The 25454-nt window shown below is 38.2% G+C and overlaps 1 protein-coding gene across 6 annotated transcripts; it reads left to right on the forward strand.

Moving 5' to 3' along the window:
* The first annotated feature begins 1245 nt into the window (after positions 1-1245).
* Positions 1246-22255, forward strand: LOC131575969 (Y+L amino acid transporter 2-like). Of its 6 annotated transcripts, XM_058832125.1 has the most exons (13): positions 1248-1710; positions 1789-1908; positions 2409-2710; positions 3298-3332; positions 8085-8602; positions 9990-10115; positions 12745-12889; positions 13730-13853; positions 14582-14685; positions 14958-15054; positions 16087-16236; positions 18479-18662; positions 19366-22255. In XM_058832125.1, the coding sequence occupies exons 5-13, from the start codon at positions 8101-8103 to the stop codon at positions 19455-19457; spliced, it is 1524 nt and encodes a 507-aa protein (XP_058688108.1). In that variant the 5' UTR covers positions 1248-1710; positions 1789-1908; positions 2409-2710; positions 3298-3332; positions 8085-8100; the 3' UTR covers positions 19458-22255. The 6 variants fall into 6 exon arrangements, with proteins under 6 accessions (XP_058688110.1, XP_058688108.1, XP_058688109.1 ...); XM_058832127.1 differs by lacking the exon at positions 3298-3332 and having other exon boundaries at positions 1246-1710; positions 19361-22255; XM_058832126.1 differs by lacking the exon at positions 3298-3332 and having other exon boundaries at positions 2409-2555.
* The last annotated feature ends 3199 nt before the right edge of the window (positions 22256-25454 follow it).

A 25454-nucleotide genomic window follows, 5' to 3' on the forward strand; every position in this document is an offset into this window, starting at 1 on the left:
GTGAGGTAAGTAAAGATCTGATTTTACCAAGGTGACACAAATGGTAGCTTTTGTCATTCAGAGTCTTGCAGCTAATGGTAGAAGGTGTTTGGCAGTGTGTTTTCAACCAGGGTTCAGTGTAAGTGCATCTGTTGTGGATGGGGACGGTAGGGGCCTGTGCTGGCTGAGGCACAGAGGGCAGAGTTAAGGAAAAGGAGGAAGCAGAGGACTTGGCAGGGGTACCACTGAGCTGTTTGCTGCAGCTGAGCAATGGTATGAATGAAGAGGGCTCTGGAAATAATTGAACTGGTCTTGTTTCCAGTGTACGGTATGAAAAGCCTTTCTGAGTAGTAATGGAAGTGTGGGCAAGAAACCAGAAAATGCCACAGGTTTATTCAGGCAAGCATGCCTTATTTTGCTGTTCAAAAAGGAAATGCATGTTTATATGTAACAAGAGACACAAAAAAAAATTACTGTGAATAATAGGTTAGTACGGGAGAAGCCTCACCGTAAAAATTCTTATCAAATCCTGAAAAAACTTGTTACAAAGGCACATTAACTTCTTCACATTATCCATCCTTCTTACTTAAAATGCAAGATTAAATATAATCTTTCTTGGCAAAGGGACTAGTTTTTGTGTTTACAGAATAAATGTTCAAGAAAAATCCTTTTCATGCCCAGTGCATGCTTTATGATTGCTCAATGTTGATTTATGTGCTGTTCCTGTAAATCTATGGCAAATATCCAGTTGTGTATAACCATGAGGGTCAGACCAATAGAAATACGGGAGGCATTAATGGAGAAAAGACTCTGTTTCATGTTCCAACATGCAGCTTTTACAGACTTGAAACAAAGAACTGAGGCTGGCTCAGGAGTGGGATAAATGGACAATATAAAGGTGGTCTGAAGGAGAGTCCCTCAGTATGACACACAATCAGAAAACCAGTTTGATGCCCCAAATCAGAAACAGGACAAACTCAAGTTCAAATTTCACAGTGGAAGTAATGATGCATTCTTGAAAATATGCATTCTCGATTTTAGGATATGGTTTGTTAACATTGCCCTGGCAGAAGAGAAAAGGCTTTGAAATGACAGAGGCCCTGATTAAGGAACATGGTTCTCAGCCTCACTGTTTTTCCAACAAGGAACAACATCTCTTCAAAACAATCCTGTTGCCAAAATGTTTTTTGCCAAGTTAAAATGTACGTAACCACGAACTTGCAGGCAGCTGGAACTGGGCAATCTTTTCAGGCAGACTTAGAGAGCTCTCATCCTTCATAGATAAAACAGCTTGAAAGCTGTTTACTCCAAGAATTTGTCCTATACCTGCTTTGAATAGGGTTTTAAGAAAGCACAGCCATTCTGTGTAAACATTAACTGTATACCTGCCTCAGTCTATCACAAAAGGCATGTTTATACAAGATGTTACTTTAAAATGAAGAAATAGGAGGAGCTCTGGCTTATAAAAGAAAGATTTGTGTTTTTTTTATTATTCCTTTTGGTCACCGTGGGTTACAGAATGGAACGTGCAACTTGATTCTACGCTCCTGCTTGTTTCCTAGTTGGACTGCTCAGGCATATTGGAAGGATATCTGTGCTTGGATTCAAATACTTTATTTTTCTGTGTGGATTAGTGGTCCAGCCTGATGAAGTGCTGTTATCTGGTGCCTCAGCTCTAGTGACAAGACTCTTGACCTGCTGGATCAGCTCCTTCCAGATGCCCTTTGGCACGTGAGTACATCTTTCTTCACGGAAAACAAAAATCCCAAGTTAGTACTCTTGCATTCATTAACTTTTTACTCTGCCCAGGAGATTTTATTTTCTGGATGTTTTCTTGTTTCAGTAGACATTATGCTGTATACCATGCTGGCTTTGCTAAAGGACATCATAGGACAAATATTATTTCAGAAGACTAAGTGAATACACTGGGTAAATAATTTCTTTGCTTATTTTTATCTTAGATTTTTTTAAAAACTTATTGAATTAAAATAAGATCAACCAAATCAACACCAGATCAACCTGGTTTGGGTCTCATGCATCATCTATAAAAGGCACAGGTCTATAATTCTGAAGTTAAGAAAAATAATTGAGTTGATTAATATTTAACAATGCATAGGTTAAACTTAGAAGAAAATTTGGGGAAAAAAAAAACAAAAATATTTGTTTGTTTGAAATTAAATAATGCCTATGATTTTCAGTTAACTACAGCTCTTTGCTCGTCTACCCCCTCTGAAAGACTTTCTGATTTAGCAAGATGTGCCACTAGAATAAACATCTTCGTGTAGTATTAGTAAAAATTCCATTGTGGCTTTCTAAATCATAAAGAAAGAATTAGACTGCATTAGTTATTCATGGTTTCAGTGACACATGGATGAAGGAATTTTTTTCCCCCCCCAACTTTCCTTTTATTTCTATCACAATTTTCCTAGGAATAGAGAGCAGCTGTTGCCTGCTTCTGCCTGGCTAATGACCTCGGTTGAGGCTGTTTGGAAAAACCACATTCCAGAAGAGTCTGAGATCTTTCTTGAAAGCTCTCATTGATTCTAATATTCATGCTACTGTAATAAAAATAGCAGGTAAGGCAAGGCTAAATGGAGAGTGAGAGAAGAGGCTATTCATATTACCCATCCTGGTGAAATAGAGGTGTTTATTTAGAGCAGCAGCCTGGGAGACACTGTTCTATTACAGCAGCCTTTCTGCTGAAGAAAGCAAGCATATCACCTACCCTCTGGTAAGCTGCTAACTTCTTTTTAATAGCTCCTTAAATTGGGGGTACAGTAGCTTTCTTCTCAAATCTCCTCTTTGATTTGCTTTGGGATGGGAATGGAGTGCTGGGGGCGGAGCAAGTCCTTCCTGTGGGAAAGCCAGTCTATGACCATAGTAATGCCTTTGGAGCGTGTGAAGCAATAATTCATTTAATATTTTTATAAACATAGAAATTGAAAACCAAAAGGAAGGATGCTTGTTTCCTATTGAGTGAGAAATGTTTGTTTCACATGAGATCAAAGTGGAATTTTGTTGCTGTTGTTTGAGTTTTTAGTATTATAATTTCTGAGAGTATTTTATTTTATGCTGTTTCCTCATACTGCATAATTTTGTTTTGTTTGCTTTCCTCATTGGGAAATGTCCAACAGTACAATTTGCCATGAATACTCCCTTTGAGACCTGTTGATACTCATACTCAGTAGTAGTCTTTTGAAGTTTGAACTACACATTTTTGGTCATGTTGAAAACTGCTTGCTCATCTGATTTCATGTTCCAATAGCTATTAATATAAATGTATATGGGTTTTTTTAACTTTTGGTTAATCTTCTACAGGCAGGAGAAAACTGCCCAGAATATACTTGAAGAAAGTAAGAGATTGCTCATGACTTTTGCAATGGCTATGCAAAATGTATATTGATACATTTTCTACATGCATATTGATTTCTACTACCCATATAATTAAAATGTGATAGGTTTTAATTTTATATGTTATTCTTAATGTCACTAGTTTTCTGACTGAAACTAGAAAATATTGGGAGTTTATCAGTTTTCTTAGCTGGTTTGACTTGGCCTGGTTCACTGGTGGCATAGCACACTTTCATTATTGAGAAATTTTGTGGAGGTAGACATAATTCACCAAAAGACCACAAAATGAGATATAAATCTGATGTCCATGTTCCAACATCTTTCATAGGAGGTGACTTTCTAAATGCCCTCATCTTCCAAGGGAATCTGCTGAAGGCAACAATAATTTCTCTCTGATACCTTACAGATTTACTAATATTTCTTGAATTAAAGGATGGGAATTGCTAAATGCTCTAACAGATAGGGGCACCTCAGTCCCTCTGGAAGATTATGGAGCAGTTTGTGAGACTTCACAAGTCTGTAAGTTCCTGTGGAAGTACATAAGCATTTCCCTGACCAAGCCTTGCTGAATCATTTGGCAGAGGTGAATTACCCCCTTAAGAAGGAAGTTATCACTCATGAAGCGTAGACCCCTGAAGAATGGGAAGTGTCTGAGAAAATCCTCCCCTGCCAAACCAGCTCAATAGTAATTTATGGAAGAACTGTCTTTGATTTCAGCTCTGGTTTTCAACTACTATCAACTTGTCCCTTCCTCCTTCACTTTTCTATATGACTTTGGGCAGAGGATTAAGTAAGAAAGAGCTACTGAGAATTACCTGAATATGGTGTTACTGTTTTCTTTAATTTCTCAGGTTTCAGTCTCCAAGGTCCTTTCTGTTGCTCTTTGCACATACATCTGGGAGGTAAACATGAAGATGCAAAACATTTAGGGCCGTTATGGCTGTCTGGGCTCTCAAGGCATTGTGCTTTCCCTGAGAGGAAAATTTCCCTCCATTTATTGAGAGAGTCCCTAAGGGAAAGGAAGATCTGCCTGAAAACAGGGTTCTGAAGTTGTGTAACTGAGCTCACTTCCTGACACAAGGGAGAGGCAAGTGTTGGCAGCTGTGTCATTCAGCCTGCTGTGTCCTCGGAGGCACACTGGCACATTGATTCCAGAAACCAATAGCTCTTTCTGCTCATCCCAGTCTGTGGGACCAAGACAGCAAGGACCTTCCTTAGCATCGTAAAGCTTTTAAGCTTTGCCCCTCAGACTTCATGCTCAAGAGTTACTAAAATACCTGTACTGGTACTTCTGCTGCCATAAAGTTTTATCATCACAATACCCAACCATTTTAAAGCAGGATGCAAAGAACCTCAGTTTTTTAATTACTGCATAAATTAAAACTTCCTGGTCTCAGGTCTCTGACTGCTAGAAGCTTCACCATAAATATTTGTCATGTATTATAATACAGGATTTTACAGCTGTAAATGGCCACCCCTGTAAGAAATCACCTTAGTACAGCTCTGATGGTTGTCCCCACCCAATAAGCTCTCTCAGTAGCTTTTGCTGTCTCTCACTTGGATTATATGCATCCTCAAAATGTGACCTAGATGTCCAAATGATGGAGAAGAGATATTGAAGCATTCTTAAACATGTAAGCTTCTCAGCTAAAGCTTCTTGGCACACCAGTTTGAGGCAGAGGCCACAGTGGTGGTCCCAGAAAGAGTACGTGGTGGCATGAGGATGAAGTGATGACAGTAGGACAGGACTGTTGATCAGGTTCAGTAGGAGAAAATGTAACAGCAATAAATTCTTTATACACCTGACAAAAAAAATATTCTTTTGCTATTGTACAGGGAGATCTGTACAGGAGACTATTGACTATTTTCCACTAGTTTTCTCAATAGCAGGAATACTTTGCTGAGAACAAGCATGAGTCATGACTCAGTGAATCTTGTTTATTTAAGAAAGACATAATCTTGAAAAAGAAATCAGTAACTGCTCCAACATTTTTATGGCACTGAATGAAATCAGTGCATTGTCAAACTGCTGGAAATAATACCATTGTCTTGGTGGAGAAGGACAGGCAGAGGCTGTTTCAGGTGATACAAATTAATTATAGTGAAGTTACAGATCTTTGTTATGGAAACTGAATCTCTTACCCTTTGATTCCCAGGCCATACCTATTTGTGGATTTATTTGAGTGTCTGGGTAAAAATTTTGTTCATGTGACATGTCTCAAAGTACTGAATTTTGAACTGTTTCTTCTACTTGTTTTTCTTTCATAATGGTTTCATCCACAGTCACTTATTTATGGAAGAAATACTTCCCTACACCGCTCTGGTTACACATTTTTAGAAATCGGAAATAATCTTTTGGTAGCATGAGAGATAAGAGAAAAATATGCAAAACATGGTGTTACTTAAGGAAACAATTTAAACTTTACATTTGTGCTTTCATGAATGCTGCAGACTGTAAAAGTGCTACTAGGCTTTGGTAGCATTGCCAGTTTAAATTATCAAATTCCCTTTAGCTAGCCAGCCATCTGTACTAGGCATCAAAGTTCAGGTTTGATATCACTTACCCAAGTTACCTGTACCTACCAATTACTTGATGTATTCTTTTTTACAGGAAAATAACTGTATCTTACTTATCAGTGAGGCTTTATTTCAGGAAAAGTGATAGCTGCTGGGTTTGATCACTGCATGCATAGCTCCACATTCATATCACCTGGGTAACAACTGCATTTTAAATTCCCACACCCTTGAGCTGTGTCGACTGAAATATCTTTGCATTTCAGCTCACAGCCAGAACACACATTTAAAAATCTGAAAAAAGAATTTAAAAAGTTGTACGTCAAGCATAAGAAGCACAAGATGATTTTAAACCAGCCAAGATGAAAAAGGAGTATTAATACAGAATTATGCCCAGATTTTTAGCAAGCTACTATCATGATGAACTCTCCAAACAGCTGCCATCATGGAAGGGGTTTCTGTCAATATTTCACATAGCCATTGAGAAAAGAAATGGAGACAGGAAGTTCTGGAAGTATTGGCCTGTATTTTGGGGTTGGGTGGGTGACTTTTTCCTCCTTTCTGTCACACAGAAGGAAACAGGTGAGGGTTATCAGGAATTTAAAGGAAGATGTATGAATGGTGTATTGGATGCATGAAATTTCTCTCTGCAAACCAGGATGGTGCCTTTTATTCATAGAGGGATGATATGAGAAGTAAGAGGAGTCACTTGCGTGTGTGAGGAGGAGGTCAGAAAAAAAAAAAAGTCATGCTTGGACACTTTTGACAAGAGTTAATATTTAACTTCATTCCAGTGTTCCCACAGTGTTCCTGTGGTTAGAGAAAGTGCCATTGGGATGAGAAAAGCATTTAATCTTTAAAGAGAATTTGGCATCTTTTAATTTTTAATACTCATGAGGTCTTGTTTGCTATTTGCTATTTGATCAATTAGGAAAGTGAGTTGCATCAAAAAATGTGGGAAAGAATACATAGAATTATAATATATTCAGGGTTGCTGAAACAGTCATACTTTACAAAGGAAAGCAAACCTTTCAGGATGTTTGGGGAGGGCAGATCATTTTAAACTGGCTATTGACCCACGTTTTAATAACATAAATTGTGAATCACATGTAATATGTAAATGTAGTGTGTAAACATTTGTAATCAAATGGGTTTTGTTTTGCCAGTGTTGCATGCATGAGCTTTGTTCTACTAAGAGAACTTGGATCTAAGTCATAGGATTTTAAGGAAGTTATCTTCAAAAGTGCTTCAGAGTGTGTGTGGATGGGGGAAGGGAAAGAGAAACAAACGTCTTTTGAGACAGACACCAAAAATTAACTGTCGGTCTAAGGACTCTTGTCCATCAGCAGGACCCAAGAACTGGGACAGTCACAGCAGTCCTGGATTCCTCATCCCCAGGGACCTCAGCCCCAGAGCTGTGCATGTGTGTATCACATGCACATCAGTGCACTGATCCATGGAGCTGTGCAGTTAGGTCATTTTTGCCAGCTCCCAGCATAGTTGGATCTTGTCCTGCAAGCACCAGAGGGAGATGCTTTACAGGCATGTTTTGTTGGACTCTCTCATACAGAAGTGTTCCAGGGACAGAGTGTTCCAGACTCAATCCCTGTGAATGTTAGTGGCTTCTCCTGAGAAGTCAAGTGAGGTTAATAGCTAACCAAGCTGCAATATTCACTGCAGCAGTAATCTCATCTCTAGGAGCAGTAAAACTCTTTTTACCTTTATGTTAACATTTACCTTGTGAAATTAGAAGTTTTGAGGCACCTTTTCTGTCTTTTCTCTGGTGTTCCCCAGCAGAACAGTTTTCAAGTGAATGTCATTTGATGAAACAAATAATAATGCAATTAAAATTCTTTCTGGGATAAGAACAAATTTTAGGAAGAGGTATTCTTAGAGAGGACACTCTAGCTATATGAGAATGTGTTAGCAGGGATACAGTGTCTTCTTCCTTAAAATATTTTCAATAACATAACATAGAATTACAATTCAAGACAAATAATAATAGTGAACTGAGAGTTAACAGGCTTCAGAATCTATCACCAAAGACAGTGGCCTCATATTTATCCATTGAAAAGATATGCAACCATAAAAGTTAAGAAAATTCACTAGTGTGCTGTTCCTGTATTGCAAGGTAAAATCAGGCAAAATAGGTTTTTTTGTATCATTTATGCCTTGTATGTTAATTATCTTATCCATGTTTATGATGCATTAAAAAATATGTTCTCTCCTCTTGTTTTCAGGTAATGTGATTTGAAGATGCCAGCCCCTTGGCAAATATGCTGTGATAAAAAGTCCAGAACTAGAAATCCAAAAGCTGAAATGGACAATATGGCAGAGACAAGTGAAAAAATGCAGATGAAAAAAGAAATCACGTTACTAAATGGAGTTTCCCTAATTGTAGGGAACATGATTGGCTCTGGCATATTTGTATCACCCAGAGGTGTTTTAATGTACAGTGCTTCCTATGGACTCTCACTCGTCATCTGGGCGCTTGGTGGGATTTTTTCCCTGTTTGGAGCTTTGTGTTACGTTGAACTGGGAACATCCGTCGTGAAATCTGGAGGCAGTTATGCCTATATTCTGGAGGCATTTGGGGCCTTTGTGGCCTTCATCAGACTCTGGTCTTCCTTGCTAATTATTGAACCAACAACTCAGGCAGTGATAGCAATCACATTTGCTAACTATATTGTTCAGCCAATTTTCCCCCATTGTGAACCGCCGTATGATGCAGTCAGGTTGATTGCAGCTGCATGTATATGTAAGTAGTGATTGCTAGAAGTTAAGAACTCTAACTGTATGTGGCCAGAGGGGATTTTTCTAAAGTTCTATTTCTTTGCATTCTGTGAAAATAATTATTAAGCTATCTAAAACACGTTCTTAGAAACTAATAATTTTTTATTCAGATGTATTGTGTTTGGGGCTGGTATTACTAGAAAGGGAGAAGAGGATTACAACAATTTGGCAGGGAGAAATTGTGACTGTTGATTAAAGATACATGGATGTCGATGGTTTGCTGGCCTAACTGGCTGATAGGACACTGTCACATGCACAGATTCATTTATTAAAATGAAGGCAAGAAGTTCTTTGAGCATGTGTGGTTGCATGCTAGTGCCCTTACTATATAGAATGATTTCTAAATTATTTTCAATGTGAGCATTACAAAACATTTTTTCTTCCTTTCAAAACCAAAGTATAGATTATAGGCAGGTCAAAGAAGCAGAAGCAAAGACCAAGACTTCTAGATAAGATATAGCTCACTTTGATCCGTGCTTGGGAGCACTCTAGGTCACCATGCCACATTTGTTCTGCTCTCTTCTCCATCAGCTGGGCTTTACCTGGAACCAATGCACACCATTACCTTTCCTCATTTATCTCTGTTTTGAAACATGGGATTGCAAGAGGGAGAAGTTGCCTGTGATATGTGTGTGTGCTAGAGTGAGAGCAGATGGGCACTGACCTGCTGCCAATCAAGGGACAAACCTGACTGCCGAGAATATGGCAAAAGGACAAAAGGAAAATTGGTTGATCCCACCCACTCTCTGTAACCAACTGCTTTGGTATTTTTGTTAGATTCTGTAAAAACTGTAGATTCTGTAAAAAACATCGAAAGGATGCTGTAAGTATGTGCTATGCAGTCTTCAGACTCAGGGCCAAAATGTGAATGACACAACTTCAAACCCATGAGCACAGAGTAATAGCATGCTGGCCCAGCTCAATTCAGTATCGTCACAGCATGCAAACTGTTTCTGTGCAGAAATTGTCCTTATTCTATACCTAAACTAGAGCTTAACTCAGCATGAAGAAATTTATGATATACAGGATATAAAGAAATGCATGTGAACAACTTTGTTGTTTAATAAAATGTAAATGTTATTTAAAAGGAAAAGGAGTAAGTCCTAAAATTCGAAAACTGGTGTGTTTTGTCTTACCTACTGTCATGGAAACAGTATTCTTCAGAAAACCATTGTGTAAATTTTAAACCAGGTATTTCATTTTAATAAATCCAGGTGGTCCTGAAGTGGAGAAATTTGATTCTGTTTTACTTCTTAAAAGAGGAGTGGTATCTGAAAAGATGGGTTTGAAATATGGCTTAGGTGATGTTAAACGTCCAGTGCTATTTTCATGCATATTCTTTTTCTTTGTAGGTTCCTTAACATTTATTAATTGTGTTAATGTAAAGTGGGGTACCCGTGTACAAGATGTTTTCACATATGCAAAAGTTATGGCTCTTATCTTGGTGATATCTGTTGGTCTTTACAAAATTGGCAAAGGTAAGAATAATTTTCATTTATGTAAATTCTATGAAATGAACCATATATAGTTTCAAAATCCACATAGGGAGATCCTTAAGACTTACATATGAAGTGTTATTTATTCTGGAAAAATAAAAGTCTGCCTTAGGAAGATCAGATGTATTTTTTTGCTTGTTAAGCAATAGGGGATTAATTATTGAGGCCAAGTTCTGCGCTGCTTGGTCTGAATACCAAATAGCAGCTGAACTGACATCACTTTACTGCTGACTAGTTTAAAGTCAGCCTCGGTATTTGACTCATGCATTACCTGTCCTATAACAGGACAGGAATAGAAGTTGTGTCGCTTCTCACAGGTCCCCCCACCACCATTCTCGCCCCACCTCACCCCACTGGCACCACCCCCAGCCAGGGGGTGATGACCAGAGAGGGTGAATCGTAGGTGGGGTTTGTGGGAGAGCATGTTTGTTCTAGAAACAGACGAGAAGACTGTAACAATGCAGTTCTGTGAATCACTGTGGTATGGTGTTACTGTAAACCATCACAGGGCAGCTGAGCCACCTCCTATCAGCAATAACTGGACTGAACTGAACACACTAAAAAGCTGGAGAGCAGTTTATTCTGGTGCCACCTCAGAGCTTTGCATACGGCAATAGATTTGATTTTATTCATTTGGGCCTCTGGCACAGTGAAGTCTCTTCCAGTTTTAGCTCTGCTAGTTAGATTACTAAGGTTTTTACATTTTCATTTCCTTTGAAATTCTTAAATAGTATAGCCATTTTATCTTTGTTCAGTTGAAATAAAAGTGGTTTACCCTCTTCAGTTTAGGAATTATCATTTTCTCCTGCTAAATTAGCTTATAAATCCTAACAAGCATGCTTACTATTCCATGTTTGCTGGCCTCCTCCTTTCCTTGGTGGCAGTTGCATCAGCTGTTACACTGTAAAGCTACATTAGACTTTAGGAAAGCATTTTTGTTTAGCCATTACCCCTGCATGTCAGTTGGCACCAGCTGGCTGAAGTCCAAAGAAACCTGGACAACCAAACCCAGTCCTAAGGGCAGAGATGTGAAGATTCAGAGAAGCAGCATTGCTTAAGGGTCACAGTTTCATGAAATAGTAGTTCCCCTCACAAAACTGCTCCAGTTTTGCAAAAGTGTGATTCTGTGATGTTGCCTCTGTAGCAGCATTGCCCCTGCTTTCAAATTGCCTCCTTCAAAATTGCCTCCTGTCCTGCTCACTGGTGTGCTGTTGGACCCAGGGGCTGCTCCCTCTGGTCCCAGATACGGCCCCTTTGTTTCCTTGCATTGCTCTGGGGGCTCAGGGAGGGTTAAAGCACAGAGAAAACATTATGGTGAGGAACACAAAATGCTGAGAGCTTTTACTGGTAGTAAAGGTCTCACCTCTGTTTTGTTGAAGCAGAACCAAGCACTTAAATACAGGAAAGACTGGGAGGAGGAATAATGCAGACTTCTGGAGGAAGCTGTGATCAGGTCAATGACCCTTTTAAATTCAGCAGCTGTTTAAATTAAAAGAACAGTTATGATGTTTTAGCCCCTTCATATTCTTTCTGATGTGCTTGGATATACTTCTTGTGCTAAAGGACTGTAAATATATCTGATTTTGAAAATGAGTTGTCTTCAGCCAAAGGAAAAAAAAAACCAAAAAAACTTTTCTTGAACATTTTGGATTTTTCTTTCTTTTATCTTCCAACCATTTTCTTCTGCAAAGTATGTGTACATCTTATAGCTTCTCTTCTTTGGATCAGTCTCCTAATCTTCAATACTGAATCTTTTGATACTCCTTTTTTTTTTTGTAGTATCTATAAACTCCTTAGTTGAATCATTGCTTTTATTTTACAAAAACAGACATTACTTTCTTTCCTAGTTGAGGTTTCAGCATGTTTCTGTCTGTTCTTAATACTTAACCCACTTCCATTTTCACTAGATAGCAGACTTTCCTTCTGCAAACTAAGGCCTTTCTTCCCCTTTCCAGGATGGCAGTAAAGGTTTATGCAGTTTCACCAACATTTCGCCTATTTTGCAGCATTCTGCAGGCTGTCATCTCAACCGATGGAGCTAAACTACAGCAGAATTTTGAAAGGAAAGATTTTTAATCTCGTCTCTTAGTTCTGGGGAACAGCCTTGTGGGTCAGAGCATCCTACTGAAAACCATGCCTAAAGGAGGTTCCCCTCTAGTGGCCACTAATTCATCTGGTGAAAATAAAAGCACAGCTATTAGGAAGAAATAGGAGAGAGATTCAGGAAGTGAAACTGGGTTTGCCAAGTACCTCATCCTGGCTGCCAGGGTACTGCATGCCCTTGGTATGGCTCCCTCCTTCGGTAGGGTCAGCAGTAATGTCAGAAGAGGACTCTGTGAATTCTGGTAGAATTACAAAAGTCACATCCAAATAACAATCATGTGAAAATCTTGTTTCCTCCCTGTGCAAGTGTAGCTGTCTAAACATCTGCCTGAAACTCTCCTGTTTTTTAAGTAAAAGTGTAAGTTGTGTACTTTTAGATACAGAGATCAAACCTGGATGCAGTGGGCAGTTATTTCCTTTTGGTTAGCTGACACTTCAGGTGTAGTGCCCTTCTAAGTTGCAATCCTTGAAAAATGTAACAGGCAATTGGCACCTGCCATTTGTACAGGGGAAACGGAAAACCTGAGAGCTCCATTCGAGGGCTCAGCAACAAACCCAGGGATGATCGCCCTGGCTCTCTACTCTGCCCTCTTCTCCTACTCAGGATGGGACACGCTCAACTATGTGACCGAGGAAATGCAGAATCCTGAGAGGTAAACACATGCTTTTCCTTTGAATCACTGGCAGGTGATGGCAGCACAAACCACTCTGTATCTGTTTCTGACTGGAAATTAGTTATTTTCTCTTCAAAAACCTTATTTTTTTCAAATGAAGGAGTAAGTAGGAGAGCTCTTTCTTATTATTCTGTTCATTTATCAGTTGTATCACACTAATAAGTCGTTTACCTGTATATATGTGTTTTACATCTTACACTTCAGACTACAATTTTTAGAGGAGAACAAATCCCTACTGAAAGCAAAGAAAAGCAAAGGTGCATCTAGCCCTCTAAAATTCCCTGCTTCTTTTCAGTTCAGCAGAATTATTTTTCCAAGACATTTTTTGCCACCAGTAGAGTAAGACTGTGTCAGATTTATGGCTTTTATGATGTGATCTTCAGCATTACTGTTTATGGGCAAATATCATCTCCTCCCTTCTGTAGGGATGTCAGCCCTGTTGTGTGCATCAGCCATTCAAGCTGAAGGAAAAAAATGCCACAATCAAGAAAATACCTAAGTCTGCACTTAAATCTCATTGTTTGAGAGCTCTCTTAAATTGCTGTATATAACAGACTGTGTATTAAATTTACATGAATAAAGGTTTTAAGGTTTGGATTTTTTAAACTTGTGACAGACACACAAGCAACAAACTAAGCTTTTTATGGAATTGTTTCACACATGGCTGCATGTTATTTTGTAATCCCATGATTCAAAATGATGGATTACAAAACATGATAGAGATATCCATTCAAAAATGCTTGAATCTGGGAACAATCTTCTATTTAAGTATTTCTCATTTGAGTAACATGAAATAATTTTTCCATTTTGCTTTTTCAGGAACCTACCTCTTTCTATTGCAATTTCAATGCCTATTGTAGCTGTTATTTACTTATTGACTAATGTAGCATACTATGTAGTGTTGGACATGTCAGCTCTCCTCACAAGTGATGCCGTGGCTGTGGTAAGTTGTGGAACATAACCCAAACAAAAAACACTACAGGAAAATTTCAGGTAGCATGCTTGGCAAACAGCTGAAATACTGTCATGCTGAAAGATGCTTAAAATATCTTTTTCATGTAACAGTACCAGTATTTTAGAAGCTGCATATCAAGAAAGTATCTATATAAACATGCTCTTGAAAAATCGTCTTGTATACTCTGTAAATCCTGCTCTTAACACTACATCATAGGAAAGATGCTTTTGCCAGGATCAAAGAGCTATAGAAATTCTGGGTGGTTGAAGAACCAGGCTTTTTTGTTATCATTCTAATGTACAGTATGTAATGTTTAATGCACAGCCACAGCAATATTTTCAACACAGAAGTGTGCACTGAAATGTTTTTTTAATACCTTATCAATACTTGATACAGAAATAAAATGATAATTCATGGATTACTACAGCTGGGATTTGTCAGAATACTTTAAAGCCAATACATCATCTTCTTTTCCATCGTTGAATTAATCTAGGCTTAGAATTTATTTTCTTTAATCTTTTTTGGTATATCTGCCAATTTTATTTCAATGCTGGTCAGCTTTTCCAAATTCTAATTTCCTAGGTAATTTTTGGGTGCCATAAAAAAGCATGGGCTATGACACTACATTTGGGATGATGTGTTTTCATGAGAGTTTCTCAGGATTATCCATATGCCTAACACAGTGGGCCTCACCATTATTTTTTTTTCTGTTACAGACATTTGGAGGTGAAACCCTTAGTCATGCCAAGTGGATAATTCCTATAGCAGTGGCCATGTCTTGCTATAGTGGCTTAAACTCATCAATTATTGCAGCATCTCGGTATGAAATCTAAGATTTATTTTAAATAATTGAAAAGGAGTTATTAATAAGCATTCTTTACTAATGTTTGATAATTTTTGCCATGCCAAGTCATTCATTTATGAAGGTATTGTTACAATCAGATGTCTTCTCATGACCAGCACCATTTGATAAACTAAAGCCACTTGAGAAGAGAGCAGCACTTACAACAGAGTAATAAAAAGATTCTTTCTTTGCTTTGTCAGGAAGCAAAAAACTACTTCTGTGGTTGAGTTTCCTTAGTCTTTTTTTAGGCTTTTCTATGTTGGAGCCAGGGAAGGACACCTCCCTGTCAGTCTGAGCTTGATTCACGTTAAGTGCTTCACACCAGTCCCTGCTCTCCTGTTCAATGTAAGTGATACCCCAGCCTCGTGCCTGGCTGGGGTAGTTGGGGTTTGGACATGGGGTAAAACATCTCTGCTCTGCCCTGGACTTCTCACAGGCTTCTCCTGCCCTGGAGACATCTTCTGCAAATACCCACAACTTCTAAAACTCATTGAAGGGGTGGGAGTGGTGTTACTTTGTATGATAGAGGTTTTTTTCAGTGGAAAGAGAATGGCTTGATTCATGTTCATAGGCTCTCCAAACAATATTAGAGAGAAGTACAATAGCATTGCTGAGAAAACAAAGAATGGCTAAATATGTAATAGTATAGACAGGAGCTGTTTAAGTCTTTAATGTGAGCTTTTAGAGTGTCACTGGAGGAGAATATGTCAAGAACATCTCTTTGTTCATCCACCCTGCTGTAGGCTGATGTTCTACAACTGCAGCTATAACAGCAGTGACAAAGCCCTTAAAATTAAATTTCTGCCATTGAATGCCTATAGCCCTGTTAATTTTTTACGGCTGTCACTACGCAAATGAGATCTTGTGACACAAAATTGTGGATCTATGAGTTATAGAATTAGTGGAAATTATTTTAATAAACAATCCACGTATTTGATAATGCATTTTATTTGGTGTCTGCCATTGCCCCATATTTATGAATATTCATATCATTTATGAATAGATTATCATACTGATCCTGTTTGACATTAAATAATTTACTAAACTTTATAATCTCGCTATGAAGACTCTTCTCAGAGATTTTTACTCTGTTAATATACCACCATTCACATTTTTCATGTGGAAAGTGGAAGTTTTTTCTGATAATCTGTTAAAATAGAGATTGAATTCCTGGTGGTTTAGGTCTTTCTGTGCAGGCAGTATAGCACACCTGCAGGGAACAAAAGTTACTCTAGTGATCTCAGTTTTTGAGTGGACTGGGTCCTTTCAAGGACCTGATATCCCAAGCCCATACAAATAGGTTGGAAACAGGCCAGTTAATAATTTTACCCTGTTTTTATTTTCTCATTAAAAGGTCTTTGTTTTTGTTATCTCTAGGGCTTAATGACTTTGCTTTATCTCCTTGTGGAAGATGTTTTCCTCCTTATTAATTACTACTGCTTCAACTACTGGCTCTTTGTGGGTTTATCTATTGCAGGACTAATATATTTGAGATATACTCAGCCACACAGACCACGGCCTGTTAAAGTAAGTAAAAAAGACAGGAAGAAAGCTCTAAAAGTCAGCTAATGCATGTGTTTATGTGATCTTTAATATTACAGCCATAACAGTACCAGTTATGTTATAGATTTATTAGCCATATAAATTCTTTCTAAATACAAGATGAAGAAGCAAAACCCATCAGAGTCTACAAGAACGTCTGTTCTGGTAGTTTTCCTGTGATATTGAAATGATATATACAATTTTATTTTTTTTTTTTCATTCAGACTTATAATATTTTTTGTTTCAAAACAAATAAGGAATAAGAAAATTTCTGGGGTTCTTAGCCCATCCTGGATGAATAGCAGACCTCAGTGGAGCTGGTGATGGATGCTCCAGAGAGATTAATAGTCTGATCAAACCTACATGATTTAACAAACACAGTAAAATCCCTCCAAAGCCCATAAATGTCAACAATTCTTCCCACACAGAAGTTAGCTTAAATAATCAAATATATTTTGACTATTCTCTCCCACTGCATAGTGGTCATAGACAGTAAAATGCAAGTTTAATGGTTGACCTAGAAGAGCATTTGACTATCAGTTAGACAAGGGAGACTGCACAGAAATAAAGTGTGCCTAAAACCTGTTTCTAGTGTTAATCCAGTGATTTTCCAGGAAGTAAGGATGGAAACACAGCAGGCATACAAAATCATGCACTGGCTCCGTTTGCTGGCTCCACAACCTGCATTTTGGCTCTGCAGTGATGCAGTAAAAATCAAGAGAATTACAAATTAACACCCCCCAAACATTTCTTCTTTGTCAATCTCTCTTCCTAGACTCCTGCATCATTTGCATAAACACATTTTCTTTCCATTTAAGTGTAACATCCTGATAAAGTTTTAAAAAGATTCAAACAAACATAAAACATCCTAAGCACTTGCTGCTAGAAACCTTCTCAGTTTTCCACAGCAGACTCAATTTTCCTGAAGCATGTTCACACCCAATTTCCAAACTTTCCCACAGAATATGTGGAAGATAAAGATTAAATCTTGCCTTATTAGCAGTTTTGCTTCTGACTCTACTAAGGATTAGAGTCAGATTATACACAATGGCTGTTTAATTCCTGTCAGTATTTGACAACTTAGTCAACTTCACATACACCATTTCCTTTTTTGAAATGTAGCAGTTGGTTTTCATCAACTTACATTTTTAACCTTTATAAGTATTTATACCAGTAAACTCTCACTGATTTCAGCTGGTATTCAAATGTTAACTCCTGGGTCCTTGAGGAGGCTCACTCCTAGAGATAGTAAAAAAAAAAAAAAAAAAAAAAAAGTGAAAAAAATCCATACAGAGGTCATTGAAACTTTCATAGAATCATAGAATCATAAAATGTTAAGGTTTGGAAGGGACCATAAAGATCTAGGTTAGGACCTAGTCCTAACCATCCCTGCCACACAGGGAGAATTTCCACCAGACCAAGTTGCTCAAGGATTTATCCAACCTAGCCTTGAACTACTTGGGGCATACACAACCTCCCTGGGCAACCTGTTCCAGTGTCTCACCACTTTCACAGTAGAGAATTTCTTCCTAACCTAACCTAAATTTCCTCCCTTTCAGTTTGTACCCATTACTCCATGTCCTATTACTACAGTTCCCGACAAAGAATCCCTCTCCAGCTTTCCTGTAGGCCCCCTTAAGACACTGGAAGGTTGCTATGAGGTGTCCATGCAACCTTTTTTCCTTTTGGTTGAACAGCTCTAACTTTCTCAACCTGCTCTTGTAGGGAAGGTGCTCCAGTCTTCTTATCAGCTTTGTGGCCCAACTTTCCTTGTTTGTGATATGATACTTGTTAAGTGCCCACACAAAATGGTTGTAAATCAGTCCATTAGTTCTACAACTTCAAGATGGTAATTGAAGGTCTAGTGAGCTAGTTCCCAACCAAAACTACTACATGCAAAAATTCAGAACTGAAGCTGGAGAGAAAGCTACCCATTACTTAAAGTACTTCTTTCAAAGGTTGATCCTTTACTAATTGTAAAGCAACTGAGTTTATGCAGGCCTGAAAAAAATAAAATAGTCAGATGCTTAGTGTGTACCAAATAAGAGGCTCTCAGCAGTGTACACAGAAGCTAAAAAAATATGCTGACTGTAAGCAGTCAAAAGATTCAGTACATACTTTTATTATTGACATGTCTAACTTTAATCTGCAAAGCCTGAATTTTTGCAATACAGAATTTGTTGCATCTTTTAACAAATGCTGTATTTTTATTTTTTTGTCTTCACAGCTTAGCCTCTTCTTCCCTATAGTATATTGTCTATGTTCCCTATTCCTGGTTATAGTGCCTCTCTACAGTGATACAATCAATTCCCTTATTGGTGTTGGTATTGCCCTCTCAGGCATACCTGCATATTATTTGGGAGTCTATCTGCCAGTTGAAAAAAGACCTAAATGTCTACTTTGGCTCTCTGGTAAGTAACATCATGTCCCAGTCACCATGACAAAACTTTGGTCAGAAGAAGGAGAAAATAATTTTTCCTAAAATTCTTTTCTTTATAAGTTTTGCTATGACTTGGTATGTGGCATGTCTGAGATCATCTACTTTATCACATGGTCCTGAAAACAAAACCATGCTTACCTGTACAAAACAGTCCAATATGTAGATGTCATATGGTCATCTGATATTTGTGGTGCTGAGCCTTTTCAGTATGAGCCTCAATAAAAAGGATTGTGAATACTAAACCTAAACATTTTAATGGAAGGCAGAAATACCAGAACATCTTTGCTTCACTTTCCATACAAGGAAGCAATCCAAATCAGAGGAGTCCACAGATTTTCAGAAACAATGAAATAATTAATTATGGGCTTGAAGGGTGGTTGTCAGTCCTCAAATTGAGGCAGTCTTGAAAAGAAAATCTTTAATATTTTTATTTATTATATTTTTAATTCAGCTATCAATTCAATGAAAATGTTGATGAAAATCTGATTAAACAAGAATTTCAGTTTCATTATTGGCTTATTTTGCCTTTATCTATTTATAACATATGCTTAATTCTATTCATTAAGATGTTTCAAGATTTTCCTAATATCTGTGTAGTGTCTTCAAATCGTCAAAATCCAGATGTATGACTAAGATATATTATAAATTTCTCTCACACATTTTTGCCAGTACAGATACAACAACGAAGTATGTTCAGATGCTCTTCTACTGTGCTCTGTCAGACCTGGACATAGACGTGGAACCCACAGCAGCCAAGAGTAAATAGAGTTGCCTCAACGTTGAGAATTGTGCCTTGACATCTCCTGTCTGGAACAATTTTTATCATCTGAAGTTCTCCCCATATGTTCAGTCATACTAGAGCACTAAGCACTGTCCTGTGCATCAGTCTGATGTCAGTTAAGTTGTGATGGTTTTATAAAACACTATATTTTCCAGGATTTCTTTTTAAAATTCTGTTTGTTAATAGTGAGTTATCATGTGACATTTTGAAGCTATAAAGCACTTAATGAACATTTATTAGTAGTTAAGTGCTAAATATTAAAGGCAAAAGAAAAGTAAAAAATATTAGATCAGATCTTTGAAAGACTCAAAAACTGAGTTTGAAAGCAGAAACCATAGTGCTCATCTAAAAATATAGCTAAATTCTTAGCCAAAGTGGAAAAAAAAAATATAATTCTTGCTGGTAGACATGCTTTAAGTCAATGTGATATTACTGTTAAAGTATTCTAATGCATAATTCCTGGCATACATATTTTACCAAAAGCAGACAACCAAAGGGTTTGGTCATTTAAGCCATGTGTGAGAAATTCTAATTTGATGACAGTCCACATTCATTACTCATTTCTAGGAAAGGTATTTCCAACAAACAAATGATACCATTGTACAGAAGTACTTTTGCTTTCCAGCAGAACATTCTGCCATGGCATTGAAGGTACTGAGTCACATTCCAGCTAGTGTATATTCAGGGAAAACACTTCACCTTCTCAGATTGTCCTTTGCTTGCCTAGAAGTATCAGAAGTGTGATCCCATTAATCATACTGATTATTCCAGAGCAGAACTTATTCAAGAAATTCACAAGGACAAATTAAAAACTGACATTTTTCAAAATTCCTTGAGCCCCTGCCTAGCCCTTGAGACCTGACCAGTTTCTGCTGGCAGTGTAACCTGCAGGTTTCCTACTGAGCACACAGGGAGCCTCCGGATGGGTCTTCACACCACACAGGTGGTGCCTGTTGCACAATACCCAGCATAGACACTTGCAATGGACAAGTGCACCCATCAGTGGGTGCCATGAAAGAAAAGGGCAGTTAAGAACTAGGGATGTTCTCTTGAACGTTGCATTTTTCAGGGTGGAATGTGTAACTAGTCCTTAGCCTCCTGAAATGGAAAATATAGTAAGTGTTGTTAGGAAACCAGTCTTGCAACCTAGACCTTCAAATTCTTTAGCTCTAATATGGTTTGCTGATACGCAGTACCATTCACAATTCTTGTTGGCAAGTCATACCTCCTTTCTGTTTTTATATTTAAATGTAACATATATTGTTTCTAATTTGAATTTCACTGTTCCTTTTCAATTAACCTTAACCAAGGTAATTTGATCTTATATAAGCCCTTGTAGCTTCTAGAGCTGTTGTGTGTTATTGATGTCTGCTCAGAGAAAGAGCAATGGAACAGGCAATTTTTACTATTTAAGCCTCTCTTCACTCCCTCCCCACACTGCAAAGTCATTTGGAAGATTGTAATTTTGTGCATCTGGGGTGTAGTTTAGTTTGCCCAGCTCAGAACCACGTACTCTTCACACTCAACACACGTCTCTGGTACAGTATAGCACCACTGTGATCCTGCCCTATGATTGTACAGAAATTCTGCATTTTCACCTCATCTCTTAACAAGCACTGGTTGGTGACAGAGCTGTGGTCCAGAGACAGAGTACAAACCCTCCAAGCTGGCACCAAGCTGAAGAGCACCAAAGCTGACTCTCTGCCTCACAGAGTTCAAAGTCATGCTGGGTACTGAGCCATGCCACACCAAGAAAGCACTGTACCATCCTCTGAAGTTTTTCAGTGCAGGACCAAAGTTTCTAAATTATTTGGGTCACCTGAGGTGACATCTTAGGTGGTAACAAGCAGGCATTACAGGGATGCAATAAGAGCTATGAAATAAGAACATTTCCAAACAAAACTCTGAGCTGAGAAACTCCTTTCATTGTCTGTTCTTTGCCAAAACCTTTTTTTTTTGCATGACTCTGTGTATTTGTTCTGGCTGGGATAGAGTTAATTTTCCCAGAGCAGCCCTCAAGGATGTGCTTTTCATTGGTGGCTGGAAAGGTGTTGATAACACACCAGTGCTTTGGCTATCGCTGAGCAGTGCTGGCACAGCATCAGCGCTGTCTCCCCAACATTCCACTCTCCATCAGTGGGCTGGGAAGAGCCTGGGAGGGGACACAGCTGACTCAAATTAACCAAAGGGGTTTTCCATACCGTATGACATCAGCTTAGAAAAGTAGGAGGAAGGTGGGCCATTTGTTAGTTTCAAAGTTTGCCTTCTGGAGAAATCACTACCCATGCTGAAGTTCCACTTCCCCAGATGTGGTTGGACAATGCTCTCTGATAGAAAATAGAGATTAAAATTAATTTTTTCCCTCTTTTTTTGTGTGCACACAAACTTTTGCTTTTGCTTTAGTAAATTACTTTGTCTCAACCTACAAGTTGTTTTCCATCTTATTTTCTCCTCCCTGTCCCATTGAGAAGGGGGAGTGATGGAGCAGCTTCATGGGCACTGGGTATCCAACAAAGGTCAACTCAGCACAGCCTTTTGACTTTCTGGGCATGATGCACAAGCCTTTGTTTTGTTTCTGGACAGAAGAAAAGTAATAGTCAGATACAAGGTTATAAATGTAAATAAAAGTACTGAAATTCTCTGGACGTTGGGATCTCAGAAATGTTAATGTGATTGTTGATTTTCCACTCCTTACAAATGTAAGTTATTGTCAAATATCTAAAGCAAGTCGTAGATGCTGAAAGTGTTTAAACCAATAAACATTTGATTCTTGGCAAATGCTATAGCTGTGTGGCTTTAAAGCATAAATATAGTACTGTGAGATAAATTTACCCTGCTTTACATCTCACCAGCTAGATTGCCAGGAGAGAAGTTAGACTAACTCTTCTTTGTGTTCTCTACAAATCAATTAAAAAAGCATTTATGGAAGGAAGAATTTCTAGTTGCTCTCAGATGAGACATATAAGCAAATCAAGCCCTTTCTTGCGCTAGGAGTTAATATTTATTCTTCTGCATTATTACATTATTCACAGATGCTCAATTACACAGCGAGACGATAAACCATTTCACTTTTTCAGAGAGTCTTGGCACCTAGGCTAAGTATCTCTTCACTAAATATCAAAATATTAGGAGGGGGCTGTTTGAAATCTAGTTTGGCAGCTGGCTTCTCTCTGGTGGAAGAGACTGGAATGTGGACAACACTGGGAACCTCTGGAGGATGCAGCCCCTGGAGGTGAAGGCTTAGCAGTAGCCTGCCAGGCTGCAGGGACAAGAGACCCTGGTGAAGAGCCCACATGCAGAGCTGGGGAAGGACCTTTCAGGACCAAAAGCTGGGATGATACAGTATGAGAGGATAATACTAGCTCTTATTTAGGAATTAAGAAAATACAGGATTCTCGCTTCTTACAAAAAGTCACTGCTCTTTAAATAAAAAGAGGAGGATTGGTATCAGATGCCATTTCTGTATCAGCAAAGGAAAACAAGCTGCTGTTGGTAGAGGAAGCACTGTCAGCCATAGCAAGTCTGAAGATACCTGGGCTTTGCATGAGCCTGAAGAGGCATAAGGGCTGTTGTGTGTTCCCTGGATACAGAGGTGAGGTAATGCCTTCATACGTCACACAGGGTGAGGATATAGAGGGGTGAAACTACCTGAGATTGCACAACCGGACACTGGGACAGGTCACAGCTCTGTTGCACTCTGTAAGATGAAAGGCCTTCACTACATGTGAAACTTGAAACTGAGGATACTTCCTAATATATTTCTTGAAATTTACCTTCATTTTGTAACAGAAACTTAAGAAGTATTGCACAATCTTTCAATCTGTAGTACGAACTTTGTCAAGTCCCTATTCTGATAAGCTAGCAGGTTTTGTTCCCATTTTTTTCTGCATGATTGATTTTTTGACTTAGGAGGAGTGGCAGCCAGGCAACTATATGAAGTTCCACAATTTTATAAGTGGCTCAAAAGCTCTAAAATTAAAATAAAAGAAAGTGAATAAGAAAAATAAAATGCAAGCCTAAATATGCCACACAGTAAGGGGAAAATTAGCTACTTTGTCCTGTACATCAAGAGCCTTGATTATTACCACAAGAAAAATTTATAAATACTTTTTTAGGAGCACACAATTCATGTATTGGAAGTTAATGAAAAACAAAAGATAAGTGGGCCACTGAAATGTCTGGTTATTAGCTACCTTGTAAGGTCAATATTAGCATCAAAAGAATGGAGTGGAATTTCAGTTGCATGGCCATGTGTTTGAAACATGTGTGGTCAACATTAAAGAAAATGATCAAGAGTTCTTGGAAAGAATAAATGAGAATGAATTGGTTCATGCTACAATTCAATTAAAAAAACAGTAGAAATGAGTAGGTGTTTAAACAGCTGTTCATCCAAAATGTTCTGTCTGTGAAGTGATAGAAATGAATACAGTTCAGCATACACAGAGAACAAAGATCAATTCAGCAATATATTTACATAATGCTCAGAAATGTTCATTTCCCAGAGCCAAAAACAACTGTGAGCAACACCTGCTGGAGGGAGGGTGGGCAAAAAGAGTTTACACTGGAAGAAAACTGGCTTGGTGATGTTTGAGAACATTCTACCTACATGCAGAGACAGAGGGGGAAAAAAAAGAAAAGGGAAAAGATCATACACTGGTTTAAAACTGTAATAAATCCTTCCTGTATGTAGAAGTGCAAAGAGTCATTTAGAAACAGAAGAAAGGCAAATTTGATAGTAATGGTAATAAATTAAAGGACAAGCTGCTGAACCAGATTATTTGCAAAAGAATTTTGGAACTGTTGCAATGCACAGTGTGTGTTTGGGTCAAAATACAGTCTTCATAGTGATATTAACTATTCCTGATTAGACCTTCCTCTTGCCCATATTGTGCCATCATATGAGGAATCCTGCAAATTACATTCATCTTTCTCCTGCTATCTTAGGACCCGTCTGTCTCTGACACTGGGTGATCATGGAAGCAGAATTTAAATTGCCAGTGGAGTTACATTTGACTCCACAAGAGGGAGAACTCCTCTGCCTGATGATATCAGGAGAAAGAGCCTGCTGTTCTTAGACCTTCTGCTTGGAGCAGTAGAACCAGAGCACTGTGTATATTCCTGGCCACAGCAAAAGTCCTGAGATGTACAGGCTTAACTCCAGAGTAAAGTGTCAGCTACATATTCTGAATAATATGTATGTACAACAACCTGCTGCAAGTCCAATGAAGATGAGGTTAAAGTTGAAACATTCCTCTTTCTTTATAGGATTGTCTTGGTGTCTGTAGCAGCAGACAGACTTTTTTTCATTCTGGCTGTTTCCAATATGTAAGAGCATGAATGAAAAGGATTGAGGACATCCTTTTCAGAATTCCCACATTAAGCATAAATAATAAATGAGCTAATCATAGCTAACGGATAATAAATTAGCTATCTTATGGAAATGAAAAAAATTGTTCTGCTTGAATGTCTGAGTAGTTTTCCATCCTTGTACTCCCCTTTTTTCTTCTATATCTTTTTGTCAGATAAAACTTGTGAAATATCCAAGTCTCTCTGCTATATGGTAGTGAAGAAATATTTATAAACACACTCTTTGGAAACTACAATATTGATATCAGTTGCCTGTTGACCTGCTGCCACTATGATATCAGTACATGGTCAGCTATGGACTTTTTCTGTAGTTTTTATTTTTCCATATCACTGTTGAATTAATTTTTACTTTAACTACCTTCTAGAGTGATCCCCCTAGCTCTGCTCACTTAGTGGAATACCAAGCCAGCCTTGCCTTCCATCTCAGTTTATGATATTCATCTGCTACCAGTAATTCTCTCAATACATCAAGGTACTCTTAGTCAGCCCCTCCCAGTAATATCTGGAAGTAAACAACGGGCACAAAGTGGGCAAGATATCTGTAAGAAGTAGGCAGCAAAAGGTAGCAAGTGGAGAAGGGTATGCAGATTTCATATTCTTCATTTTCCTTACTTT

Source organism: Poecile atricapillus, chromosome 2 (genome assembly GCF_030490865.1).
Source record: "Poecile atricapillus isolate bPoeAtr1 chromosome 2, bPoeAtr1.hap1, whole genome shotgun sequence".
NCBI classification, from domain to species: Eukaryota; Metazoa; Chordata; class Aves; order Passeriformes; family Paridae; genus Poecile; species Poecile atricapillus.

Coding starts and splice junctions, on each gene's coding strand:
- LOC131575969 (XM_058832125.1), top strand. CDS start 8,101: ATGCCAGCCCCTTGGCAAATATGCTGTGATAAAAAGTCCAGAACTAGA. Junction 10,116..12,744: donor TCTTTACAAAATTGGCAAAG/GTAAGAATAATT, acceptor CCATTTGTACAG/GGGAAACGGAAAACCTGAGA. Junction 14,686..14,957: donor TCAATTATTGCAGCATCTCG/GTATGAAATCTA, acceptor GTCTTTTTTTAG/GCTTTTCTATGTTGGAGCCA.